We start from the raw sequence: 12,011 nt of genomic DNA, 5'->3' as shown, positions 1-12,011 counted from the left end.
GGGAATTTTATCTACCAGACAGAGAAGTAGTTTTCTGTGCTCGAGTCTCACATTGACCAGAGTATATCCAAATTCAATCAAATGCCTCCCTGCATTCTTGCCAGCAGAAACAAACTCTGTCCATGCAGAATGAGAAAACTCACCCTGCAGCTCACCCCTGCAGTCCTGCTTTTGTTGGTAACACAGAAACACGGGAGTGTCTTCAGCCGGCTGCTGTGCACTGCCAAAACTTGCAGCAAAAGAAAAGCCCGTATCAGTAGCATCTTGACTTTTGAGTGACCCTTCTGTAATAACACCTCTGCAATATCCATCTATCTGTGCCCAAGGGATACACTTGGAAGTTGGTTTGGATACTTAACTACAATTTCACTGCCTTGGTTTAGTTCTATCAAAATAGACATCTCTACACCACTAACAAAAAAGCCTGTCACAAAAGCCTGCAGTGCTCTTACAGCGGGCTGACTGTCTGCTTGCGTTTGCCAGGACTAGTGTCAAGCACAGCCGGCTGCGTTATTAAGTATTAATCCTCCGATGTGATCTTAAAATTAGAACTGCTTGCTGCCCTGACCGTTTAGTCTAACAAAAGCCCTGCACAATCATATAGCGCATTTGGTCTCTCGCTACCCTGTTCTGTCTTCTACAAGGAGCATCAAGGTCAGGACTCCTCTGCTACAGCCAGCGTCCTTCGGTGCCACCACCCTATTCTTCGAGCTGCTTCCGTAGTTGTAAATTAAGCATCTCCAGATTGCTTTTTTATCAACTGCTGACCTTGTACCCAAAAAACCTCAGGACCAGAGGATAACAACGGTGATATATAGTCATATTTAACCCTGTGCTATATGCATTTGATGCTGTATCTGGCTGAGACGCCAATAAACACATATTTTATAAGAATAACACGCTGTATTAATTGAGAGTTATTTCAGTTTGGTAACCCTATAAAATAAATGGGCATCCTTCTGTGTACTTTAATTCAAAGAGGCAGTTTTGAGCTTATTTGCTTTGTGAAATTCTGAATCTTTCAGTGTAAAATCTTTGAATGTTAGTAACTTTGTAACAATGGAAACATCTCTTAGTCTTTTCTGGTTTTTTTGGGTGGTTTTGGTTTTTCTTTTATTATAAAGAAGCAATGTTTCACATTTTCTTTCACTGTTTTAAGCCTCCTCTGTGGCAGGATTTTCCGTACATATGCATCTTCAGCCGTAAGCATATGCATTAGGTTACTGACAGTTTATAGCTGCATAGCTGGTCACCTACGGTGTACCTTAAGGTAGACAGGCAGTGCAGAGTCATTGGCGTCTTCTCATGTTATGTGGATGAGAACTCACTATTGAGCTACCCAAAGTCTGTTAAAGGTAACAGTCTTCTGTCTGCTCCTCGTGAAGCAGATTTATTAGAGGGTACACAGTAACGACAGCTCGAAGAGAGCCTATTGTTCACCTATTTTATTCTGATTTTATCCTTCTTAAGGGGGAGATAGAGGCATCCAAGGCTGGATCATCTTTTACTGGTAGCATGCCAAAGTAGGGTTTATTTTCAACAATATTTCTTCTTGCCAGTCTTTCCAACCATTTGAGGCATCCTCCCTCCTCCCATATTTATGAAACTATATATACAGCTTTCCTATGAGAAAGCAGCTGCTTGAAAATGCTTGTGAATAACACACAAGCTAACCTCCAAGTTTAAAACTGCCAGCCATGCAAAAAGCGTGCAGAGTACAGACTTTGGCCAAAGCATTTATCATTTTGTCCAGGCGTCTGTCAGCTATCAAGGCTTTCATTTGTCTTGTGCAATTTCCATCACCCAACTAAAATACACATGTACAGATTTGTATACAGAGAATGTGAACAGAGCTCAGAAGGAGTACTGCTGAATACTGAAGTGAAATGTGTTCTGTGCGAATAAGCTGTGAGAAACAAGACAGACATTTCCGGATGACAGAAGTTACAAATATTCGAGATTAGAGTCTAAGAGAGACAGTTTGGTAGTTCCCAGTGCCCTGCTCGTGTGTCTTAACATCTCTGAGAGTGCAGAGTGCCTGCCTGGTAGGGAATAACATTATGTATAAGAAAGCATATATGGCTAGAAAAATGGTGTGACCAGCAGGAGCAGGGAAGTGATTGTGCCCCTGTACTCAGCGCTGATGAGACCGCACCTCAAATGCTATGTTCAGTTTTGGACCTCTCACTACAGGAACGATTGAGCTGCTGGAGTGTGTCCAGAGAAGGACAATGAGGCTGCTGAAGTGTCTGGAGAACAAGTCTTACGAGGAGTGACTGAGGGAACTGAGGTTGTTAAGCCTGGAAAAGAGGAAGCTGAGGGGAGACTTTATCACTCTCTACAACTGCCTGAAAGAAGGTTGTAGCGAGACTGATGCTGGTCTCTTCTCCCAAGTCACAAGTGATATGATGAGAGGAAACGGCCTCAAGTTGCAACAGGGGAGTTTTAGATTGGATATTAGGAAAACGTTCTTAACCATAGGAGTGGTGAAGCATTGGAACAGGCTGCCCAGGGAAGTGGTGAAGTTGTCTTCTCTGAAGGCATTCAAAAGACATGAAGATGTGGCACTTCGTGACCTGGTTTAGTAGGTGATGGGCTGACGGTTGGATTTGATGATCTTAGAGGTCTTTTCCAACACTGATGATTCTATGATTCTCCTCAACATGGCAGCTTCAGCTGGGACTTGCAGGCAGCTCAGTCACAGTGAAATGTCCTCAAACAGACAGGAGAAGCATAAACGCTGAGCAGAGAGCAGGCAGTGAAGGGTGACATTAGGTCAGAGCCCTCTCACATCAGATCCCATCTGGTCCTTATGGGTCATTGGGCTGACATTTCCTCCGCTCTGTCGCTCATGGGCAGGTGCCAAACAGTTCATGGGGGGCAGGAGGTGCCCCTGGGCAACAGCCAGGTCAGAGATTGGGAATTCTGTGTAGCTTCATGGGTGCTGTGCCCCAGCTGTGACATGACAACAAGAAGGGTGCTCAGGTGCCTGGTCAGAAACAGTTAGAAAGAGTAACTGATTCAGTCATTCAACAGTCACCAATTCAGCATTGCTTTTAAATTACCTGTCAACAGATACTCTATTTGGTTTTGCTGCCTGCCTCTGGTAGACACGCACACATTTCTGTAAGCACCAGCTGGGCAAACAGCATCCCGGTGTTGGGATGGCAAAGTTGGGTTTCTGCAGCAACTATGAAAAAAACCAAGGGAAAAAAGAAAAGTTGCGCAATGCCTTTTTTTGAGAATAAGAGCAGTTATCTGATCTCTGGATCCCGCATGGCACTGACAGGATGAGACAGCTGACTTAGAGCCAGCGTGCTCAAATATGCTGCCGTTTATCCTGTTACATGAATTGAAACCAGCACACACCAGCTTTCATCTGGATTTCATTTTTGTGATTTATATCATAGAGACTGTTGTCTTGCAGGAAGCAGCAGTACTCAGAGCTGGGGAGGAGATCCTTATCAACAGGACAAAATTGACAAATCTCTGTTTAAAAATAGCCGTACTTCTTTACCATTTCCAGTTTTAAGCCGTCTGCTTATTCTCAAGCCTCTGAGTGCTTTGCTTTAAATAAAAATTTTAAAAGGAGCCTTTATCCTTCTAAAGATAATGCAGCTGAATTCTGGCAAATGTCCTGTGGGCTGGAGGAGTCTCAGGTAAAACAAATGGTGCCTGTAGAGTGGCTACGGGGAAAGGAAAAGTAGGAAAGGTGCACCCCAGGGGGCTGCTGCTGCTGCAGCGTGGTGAAGCCCAGGGCTCACTCCCTCTCTGTGCAGTCAGTCCCAGAGCTGGGATCACGCCGGCACTTACTTGTTATGGGTGGAAGCAACTGAAATTTACTGATTGGCATAATTTCAGCTGAGTCTGGAGGATGGTCGAGCCCTCCCTCCACTGCTGTGCCCTTTCTGATGCAAAGCATTTTCTGTCATGCACGCAAGGCTTGTGCATGATTGCATCCTCCTCTGCGCAAGGCAAAAGGATTGCCAGGAGAGAGCCAAAGCCAAGTCTCCAGAAAAAGTCCTGATCACTTCGAGAGAGATAATTAAGATAAAACTAAGGAGCTCTATGGTAATAGAGAGCAAACAACGGGCAGTTAAGTTTGCAGTGAAGCATGAAATAGGTGTCCTGTAGCTTTGCACAGTAACACAGAGCTCACTCTTTCTAGGATTGCCCAAGACAACCAGAAAATGCTGGTATTAACTAAAATCATCTTTGGATTAATTGCTGGTAACCTTTATGTGCTCAGTGCCTCTTGACTCTGTAAGTAAGAGCAGCATGGACCGATGGCTCTGTACTTTGAGTAGCAGATAAAGGTTTTATGATCTATATTATGTTATGTGGCTTGTTTCTGTAGTCATCTCATAGCAGTAGTAAAAGGAACCCTCTTAATAACTTGTAAAACTCACAGTGTATCTGAGTGTCAGAAGCACCCAACTTGCTGATGATCCTCTGGCAACAAACGCAGGGAGTAGGCAGGCCGGCAGCAATGTCTCAGGGAAAGAAAGGAGAGGAGTGATTGGTGAGATTTTCATGCTTCTGCTTAGGAAGGCTGAACCCTCCAGGTGGGATGAAGCACATCAGAAACTGTCTGTGATCAAAAGCCACAGCCACATGAGTGTGTGCATCTGTCCTTCCAACCTCAGCAAGATTAAAACCAGACAGACCCACACATTTAATTGAAGCCTTTCCCTCTAACCCTGGGTAGAGCAAGGCTTATCCTCATTGTCTTCTCCTCTCTTCCTCTTTTCAGGTATAGCAGTGCATTCCTGCCTCAATGTCAAGACAGCATATGAATTTTTAACTTCAGTGACACTGCAGTGTCTGCCCGAACCTATGCTTAAGCTCATCCACGTGTAGGCAGGGCAGTAGGATTGATTGAAAAGGGTTAATGTGATTTTCTCCTTTTTGATGATTTGTTACTACTGGCAGCTTTACACAATAGGACTGAATTGAAGAATCAATTTGAGATAAACTGACAGTATGTCTCGGAACCGCGTGGAGATATACACACAAAATCCGTTCATCAAATCAGTTATTATGATGATTTATTTTCATTTAACAAGACTTCTCAGCCAGGTTTTGTCTGCCCACATTTAGCTCAAACTCAAACTAACCTCAATTGGAGGTGATTCTGCCCCTCTATTCCTCTCTTGTGAAACGTCATCTGGAGTATTGTGTCCAGTTCTGGAATCCTCAACATAATGATATGGAGCTGTTGGAATGGGTCCAGAGGAGGGCCACAAGGATGATTGGAGGGCTGGAGCACCTCCTAGATGAGGACATGCTGAGAGAGTTGTGCTTGTTCAGCCTGGAGAAGAGAAGGCTCCGAGGAGAACTTATAGTGACCTTCCAGTACCTGAAGGGGCTACACGAAAGTTGGGGAGAGACCGTTTACAAAAGCTTGTAGTGATATGTCTGGGACAATGGGTATAAACTGGAGAGGGGCAGATTTAGACTAGACATAAGGAAGAAATTTTTCACCATGAGAGTGGTGAGGTACTGGCACAAGTTGTCCAGGGAAGCTGTAGATACCCCATCCGTGGAGGTGTTCAAGGCCAGGTTGGATGGGGCCTTGGGCAGCCTAGTCTAGTGAGACATGTCCCTGCCCATGGCAGGGGGGTTGGAACCAGATGATCTTTAAGGTCTGTTCCAACCCAAACTGTTCTATGATTCTGTGATTCTATGATTCTGTGATAGTTGGAGGATCCTGGTAAGGTACATGTTCAGGGTTTATGCTGAAGAGTCGTTTCAGATTTCAGGTCACTTGTTGTGATGGAGCAGTCACAAACAAATTATTGCCTTAGTGTTCCCCTATACTGCAGGCATTGGAACTGACTGTCACTTATCTAGTATTCCTTGCTTTTGGGAACTGAGCGGTCTTGTTTGTTACAAACTTAAGAGAGTAATTCTCTTGACCTTGTGTTACAGACTACAGTCATAGACTACGTGAAGCCATCAGATCTCAAGAAGGACATGAATGAGACATTTAAGGAGAAGTTTCCTCACATCAAGTTAACCCTCAGTAAAATAAGAAGGTATGTTGCAAAGCTCGGTAGGGCTGAGACATGACGCAGCTGACTCACATTTCAGTGCAATTGCTGTTGTTAATGAGAGGAAGCACAGCACTGATTGATCTTCGAGGAGCAGTGACCAGCAGAGGTGCCGAGTAAGTCAGATGATTGCTTTGATTAATGGGCTGAGTAAACAAGATAGAGGAATGTACAAACATGCACTGGTCAGGTGTCAAACAGGGCACCTAATGGATTCAGGATGCAAGCTGGGTATGCACTATACTAAAATATCAAGAAAAATAACAAAAAAAAGTCTGGGAGCTTATGGCACTTAGCTTAAAAAGAGACTGAGGAAAGAGAAACGGGCTTTGTGCAGAGAGCATGGCCAGAAGCAAAACAAGCAGTCAGCTTCACAGCAAAGTTGTAGCATTTCATCACTGTTTCCAGTGTAGCAGGTTAGACATATTGCTTCACTGGAGCAATAATAATTTAATTTGACTGAAGTGGCCGGAAGGATCCTGAGTCGTTTTGCTCTGTGGTACGTGTAAGGACTGTCTGTGTGGATTTGACCAACCATAACCAGCAGCAAAGCTGCATATAGAGCACAAGCAATCAAGCTGTTGTTACTAAATAAATTGTATGCAGCTTAAGACCTCTGATGATATATTGTTGCTAAAAATGTCAAAGCTTTTCAGTTGCTTTTATAGTTTGACACAAGTATCAGTTGGGGGCAGTGAGGGGGAAGAGTGAGGTCAAAACCTACTGTGAAATGTGTCCCCAAAACAGAGCATGAAGATATCTGCGCAGTAAATTACGTTTTCCTTTTCCCCTCCATTTGACTAAGCATACATCTCTGAAAGTGTGACTCTAGGGTGAAATGAGAATTACTTTAAAATGCAGTTCACAGCATACTTTTCTGATCTCTTTACTCAGCTTGAAGAGAGAAATGCGCAAGCTTGCTCAAGAAGAATGTGGTTTTGAAGAGCCCACAGTGGCCATGGCCTTTGTCTACTTTGAGAAGCTCGCTCTCAAGGGGAAGCTGAACAAGCAGAATAGAAAGCTTTGTGCTGGAGCCTGTGTTCTTTTAGCAGCCAAAATTGGCAGTGACCTCAGAAAACATGAAGTCAAGCATCTTATAGATGTACGTATTCATAGGTTTCTCATGTTCCTTCTGCATGAAGCATCAGTACATGGTCTATGTAAGCCTGCTTGTCAGTGGTCACAGTCTCCTGGATTTGCAGCTGTACAGCCAGCTGAATAAGGTTTTCTTTGTTATACATTTATGTAGAAGTACTAGTGATCAGTGTCATGGCAGAGGCGTAGGAAACTCGTTTGATGTGATTGAAGACCTTGGTGTCAGATACTGTGAGGTCTGAGAGGTGTCTGACCATCATTCTGTCAATACAAGTCAAAAGTTCACCCTCAGGAAATTAATTTCGCTTTAATGTTTTCAAGAGTGTCAATAAGGACTTCTCCTTGAGAGGTAGATGCAGATACTAATTGCAGAGGGACTACCAAGTTTGTATTTCTTTCATCAAGTTAAGATTTTGGGCAAGGAAACATGAAGTGTTGCCATTGGAACACTTTACCCAAAGTGTTTTTTTGTGGAGTAAGGTGTTTATTCTTACAGCCACTCCATAACAGAGGGGAATGTTATTCCATAATTCGTTTGCAAGCACCGAGATCCCAATCTGATTTAACACTACAGAAAGTTAGGTGGGTGGCTGCATATTTGGCTGCAGTCAACTCAGTTCAAGAAACACGGGAGCTTGGTTGTGGGGCACAAGTGGAGTGGACTCATGCCCTTCTGCTGCAGTCACAGAGCTGGTTTGACAGTCAGTTATTTAGAAAGCCCTCCAAATAACCAGAAAAAAAAGTCAACCCACTGGGAGTTGAAAGATCTGCCCTTACTTGCTCTCCTGAAACTGTCCATCCTTAAGATGCATTGAGCTTTTCAGTAGACCCAGTGGGAGAGAAGTAGCAAGCCAGGGACATCAGAAGATGAGATGGAGGAAATACCCCTGAATAGCTGGTTGTCTACTTGTAGCATCCAAATCCAGTAAAAATGTCAGAGTACGTGGGAGATTTAGTATGTTAGAGCAGAAAGGCAACTACGAAACCCGTTTCATTCCCCTTGAGGATAGTAGCTTTTATCACTCACTGTTCTTATGGTTGTTACAGATGACATTTTCTGCCTCTGAGGTATTAAGATCAGATGTACCTAATAGTAGCAGAAATAATTTCCCCAGTGGAGTGTTGTAACGCAGTCTATTACTGAAGGAAAATTAGTGGTTTCAAACAGTGCAGGAAGTTTGTGGGCAGTTATGAGACACGTCTTCTATTGCACAAGTGATTTAGATGTTTACATGAAGCCAGGAGTTTCCTCTTCCTACAGCGGTAATCACTATGATTGTTAAAAGATGTATCTGCTGGAGATGGGATGAGGGAAACGACATGTTGGAAATGGCATGGCTGGCTGAGCTTTGCAACTTCACCTTCGCAGTAAGGAATTGGCACATTCAGTTCATTCTGCTCTCATTTCTAAACTTAGAACCACACAAGTTTAACGGGGCAGAGGTTTAATGGCAGCAGCACGCATGTTGTTGAAATGTCATCTGTAAGAAAGCACTAGAAAGGCAAATCCCCATTCACAAAGACTTTTTATTTTTTTTCCCCATGACTGTCATTGCAGAAACTGGAAGAGAAGTTCCGGCTGAACAGGCGAGAGCTGATTGCCTTTGAGTTCCCAGTGCTGGTGGCCTTGGAGTTTGCTCTCCACCTTCCCGAGCATGAAGTGATGCCACACTACAGACGCTTGGTGCAAAACTCCTAGCACTGGCTGCCCTGCGGGGAAGGGGCTCCTGACTGTTCCTGCTTGGCTCTCTTGAGCTGCAGTTACTACTGGAAATACAAAATCAGACTCCTAACACTTCACTCTCTCTCTTTCCCCAAAACAGTTTTTCTGGCAACACACATGAAACACTGCATTGATGTAAGACTCAGCTTTGCCAAATTTATGTATCGTTACTTTCTCAAAGCAGGTGAAGACTGAGCTGTTGGTAAATGGTTAACGTGCTGAAACTGGGTGGTGACTGACCCTACCTGTAGGGACTACAGCTATAAAAGTTAGCAGAAATTTGAGGGGCAGCCACCTTGACCACCCCTCTCTCAGTCACACAAACCCTGGAAGCCCACGTGAGTGCATTCTCGTAGTGCTTTTTCTACAGACCTGCTGCAACTTCCAAGAGGACTTCTTAACGTGAAAAAGCTTTTAAAGAGGATATCTTCACTGTGTCAAAAAGAATGTGCCAATCTATTTTTGTATCAGCAATTGAAAGTGCACTTTTTCCTGTGGGTTGTTTGTGTGTGTATCTGTGTGTGTGTGCGTGTGCGACACCAAGCTGATCTCAGTCCAGGTGGTTGGCTTAGCTGTTTCCAAGTGTATCAGTTACCAATGGCAAAGATCAAGGTGACCTTACATGTTTACTTCTTGAAAAACATAACTACTGGAAAAGTGGTAAATGGGATCATTTTTGGACACTAGGGTTTTTGTATTCTCTGATCTTTCCAACATTGTACTTTTGAAAGGATTACACTACTACTACAAGAGAAGGATCAGCAACTGACCTTGAGTTTTCAGTCATGTTTGTGATAAAGACGAAAGCATTAGTATGAGATTTCCATGTCATGTTTTTTAAAAATATCTTGTGTTAAGCCACATGCATATTTTTAACCTTCGCACTTTTCCCACTGTGGAGATGGTTAGACTTGCACTCTGTAGTGTTGTATTTCTGTGCTCTATGTTAGAGTGCATAATAAGCACATTTATTGTGCTGTATCTTAAAACAGTGTTTTATTAAAAAAAAAAAGCAAAACAAGAGTAGGGCTCAGCAGTATAACAGGTGTCTTAAGGCTCCAGCAGCAGGGGCATCAGCCATCAAAGTTTTTTGGTTTTAACTAGAATTGACTGTGCAAAACCTAAAATCAGTGCCCATTGAAGTTAAAGGTCCAGTTCCTTTAGACATTTCAGTACTGGAGTTTTACCGTTAAAACTTCTTGCAGCTTCCCTGGTTCTGACTGGACACCCAGAAGCCTGGAGGTTTTCATCCAAGCTCCCTGATACTACGTACACACTAAGCTGGCACCATGCTTACAGACATCATTAAGTTGTTGTTATCCTGTGAGATTACACCCCTGTCCAATCTTCTCCTGTGCTGATTCACTTAACAAGCCGTGCCCTTGACATGCCCCACGCGATCCAGCTAAGTCAAATACTTACAGTTATGGTATTTATAAAAAAAACCAAAATATCAAGTCTGAGATTTTAGCTGCAGCCTTACCTCTCTAAATTTGGGAGTGCTTGCTCAGAGTATAGAAGGGGCTTGTGAGCAGAACATAGAGAAGTGGGACATAGCAGAGGATGTAAACACACTAATGCTTACTTTCTTTTGCTCTTAACTTAATTAGTTTTATTATTTCCTTCAGTTAGGCCAGGAAACATCCAGTTTCTTTACCAGCTTTGACTACTTTAAATTCTAGTATGAAAAACGCCTGCGTATGATTGCTCTGTAGGATCTGGAAAGGTTACGCATGTCAGGACAAATGGGAATTTGTTTGATGCTGTTGCTCTCCCTCCATTTTAAGGGGGAAGGTGACTATGATAGCTTACAATTATTATTATTAATGCTTATCTAATTACTGATTAGATACATTCCAACAGGATTGGGGAGGAGGGGGTAAAAAGAACTGTGCGCTTACCTCTCTGGTGCAACGCCCCACACCACTGCAACCCATGCATCACTCAGCCGGCTGTGGAGTGAGGGGAGAGGGGCCCTCACCATCGCTCCTGTTCCCTTCTCCTCCTCCTCCTAGCTCCCACACAGCCAAGGAACAGAGGAGTCCAGAGCTTGGAGTGGGCCTAACACCCACAGCTGTGGGCCTAAACCCCACAGTTTATTCAACCCAAAAAGGCAATGTAGTGTTTACCTAGAAGCCGAAACAGTCTGCGTGTCTGGTAGGAGGGCCTCCATCCTTGGCTGAAACCCTTCCCACCAAAATAGTGTATATACGTTCAAGATTTGCTTCTGATCATAGAGTTCTGTTTCTAATTGTGACCACTCAAGGCTAAGCAGAAGCTTTACCTTTCTGTAAAGACTTTTGCCTTTTGCTTTTGAGTCTGATATGGGTTTTTTATGTTGCTTTGTAGTATTGCAGGGAAAAAGCAAATTGTGATTGCAAGCTGCAGACTAAAGAATGACAGAGTTACGGTAGTCTTTAGAGATGCTATTGAATCACGCTGCCACACCTTCTGTCTTCTGTGCTGCTACCCAACCCTGACCTACAGTTTACACAGATTTCTGGGATGAAATCTGATTGCTGGAGACTTTCTGCTTTTTATTGTTGTTGTTCTTCTTGTTTTGGGGGCGGGAAAGGATTTTAGAGTGATACTCAGTTACAGTTTGAATGTGGAATAAACACTTAAGATGGTGATGATGTTGCACTGTTCACTTAGAACGTATTTAAAGCCATATGATGCTAGATCTCAGAGCACAAAGCTTGGTCAGTACAATTATGGTTAGGACAATGGGCAGGATTTGCCCCCCCTTTTCTCCCCAACCCTGGGGAAATTCAGGCTGAAGTGGTAGAGGAAATCTGTACCAAACAACAAACATGTTGATTGTTTTCCTTTATCTTACATGGTAATGATTGTTGATTTACAAATGATTTTAGGTTCAACTTTAAATAGTTTGGGAGAATAATCCATTCCATATCACTTGTTCTGTTTTGAAATTCTATACCGTACACTCTACCATGCAGAGTTTATTCCTTTTCTAAAAAAATAAATAAAAGTTTAAAAAAAAATTGAGAAGTCCAGACTCTTTTTCCACCAGTGACAGTATGTAAAATTATTCCTTCCTCTCATCTGTATGTGTCAAATGGTTTTGCTTTTGTCTTCCTCTGGGACACAGAGCTGCTTATTAATAAGGCAATGGTGGG

At 43.2% G+C, this 12,011-nt stretch overlaps 1 protein-coding gene across 1 annotated transcript in view; it reads left to right on the top strand.

The window, feature by feature from the left end:
• Positions 1-12,011, top strand: part of CABLES1 (Cdk5 and Abl enzyme substrate 1) — a 73,518-nt gene extending 61,507 nt beyond the window's left edge. The window contains exons 8-10 of the mRNA XM_054057103.1: positions 5,932-6,038; positions 6,948-7,155; positions 8,707-12,011. Coding sequence (XP_053913078.1) covers positions 5,932-6,038; positions 6,948-7,155; positions 8,707-8,847 — 456 coding nt within the window. The 3' untranslated portion in view covers positions 8,848-12,011. The remainder of the gene's footprint in view (positions 1-5,931; positions 6,039-6,947; positions 7,156-8,706) is intronic.

This window comes from Cuculus canorus, chromosome 2 (assembly GCF_017976375.1).
Source record: "Cuculus canorus isolate bCucCan1 chromosome 2, bCucCan1.pri, whole genome shotgun sequence".
NCBI lineage: Eukaryota > Metazoa > Chordata > Aves > Cuculiformes > Cuculidae > Cuculus > Cuculus canorus.
This window is presented reverse-complemented; position numbering and strand designations above follow the sequence as displayed.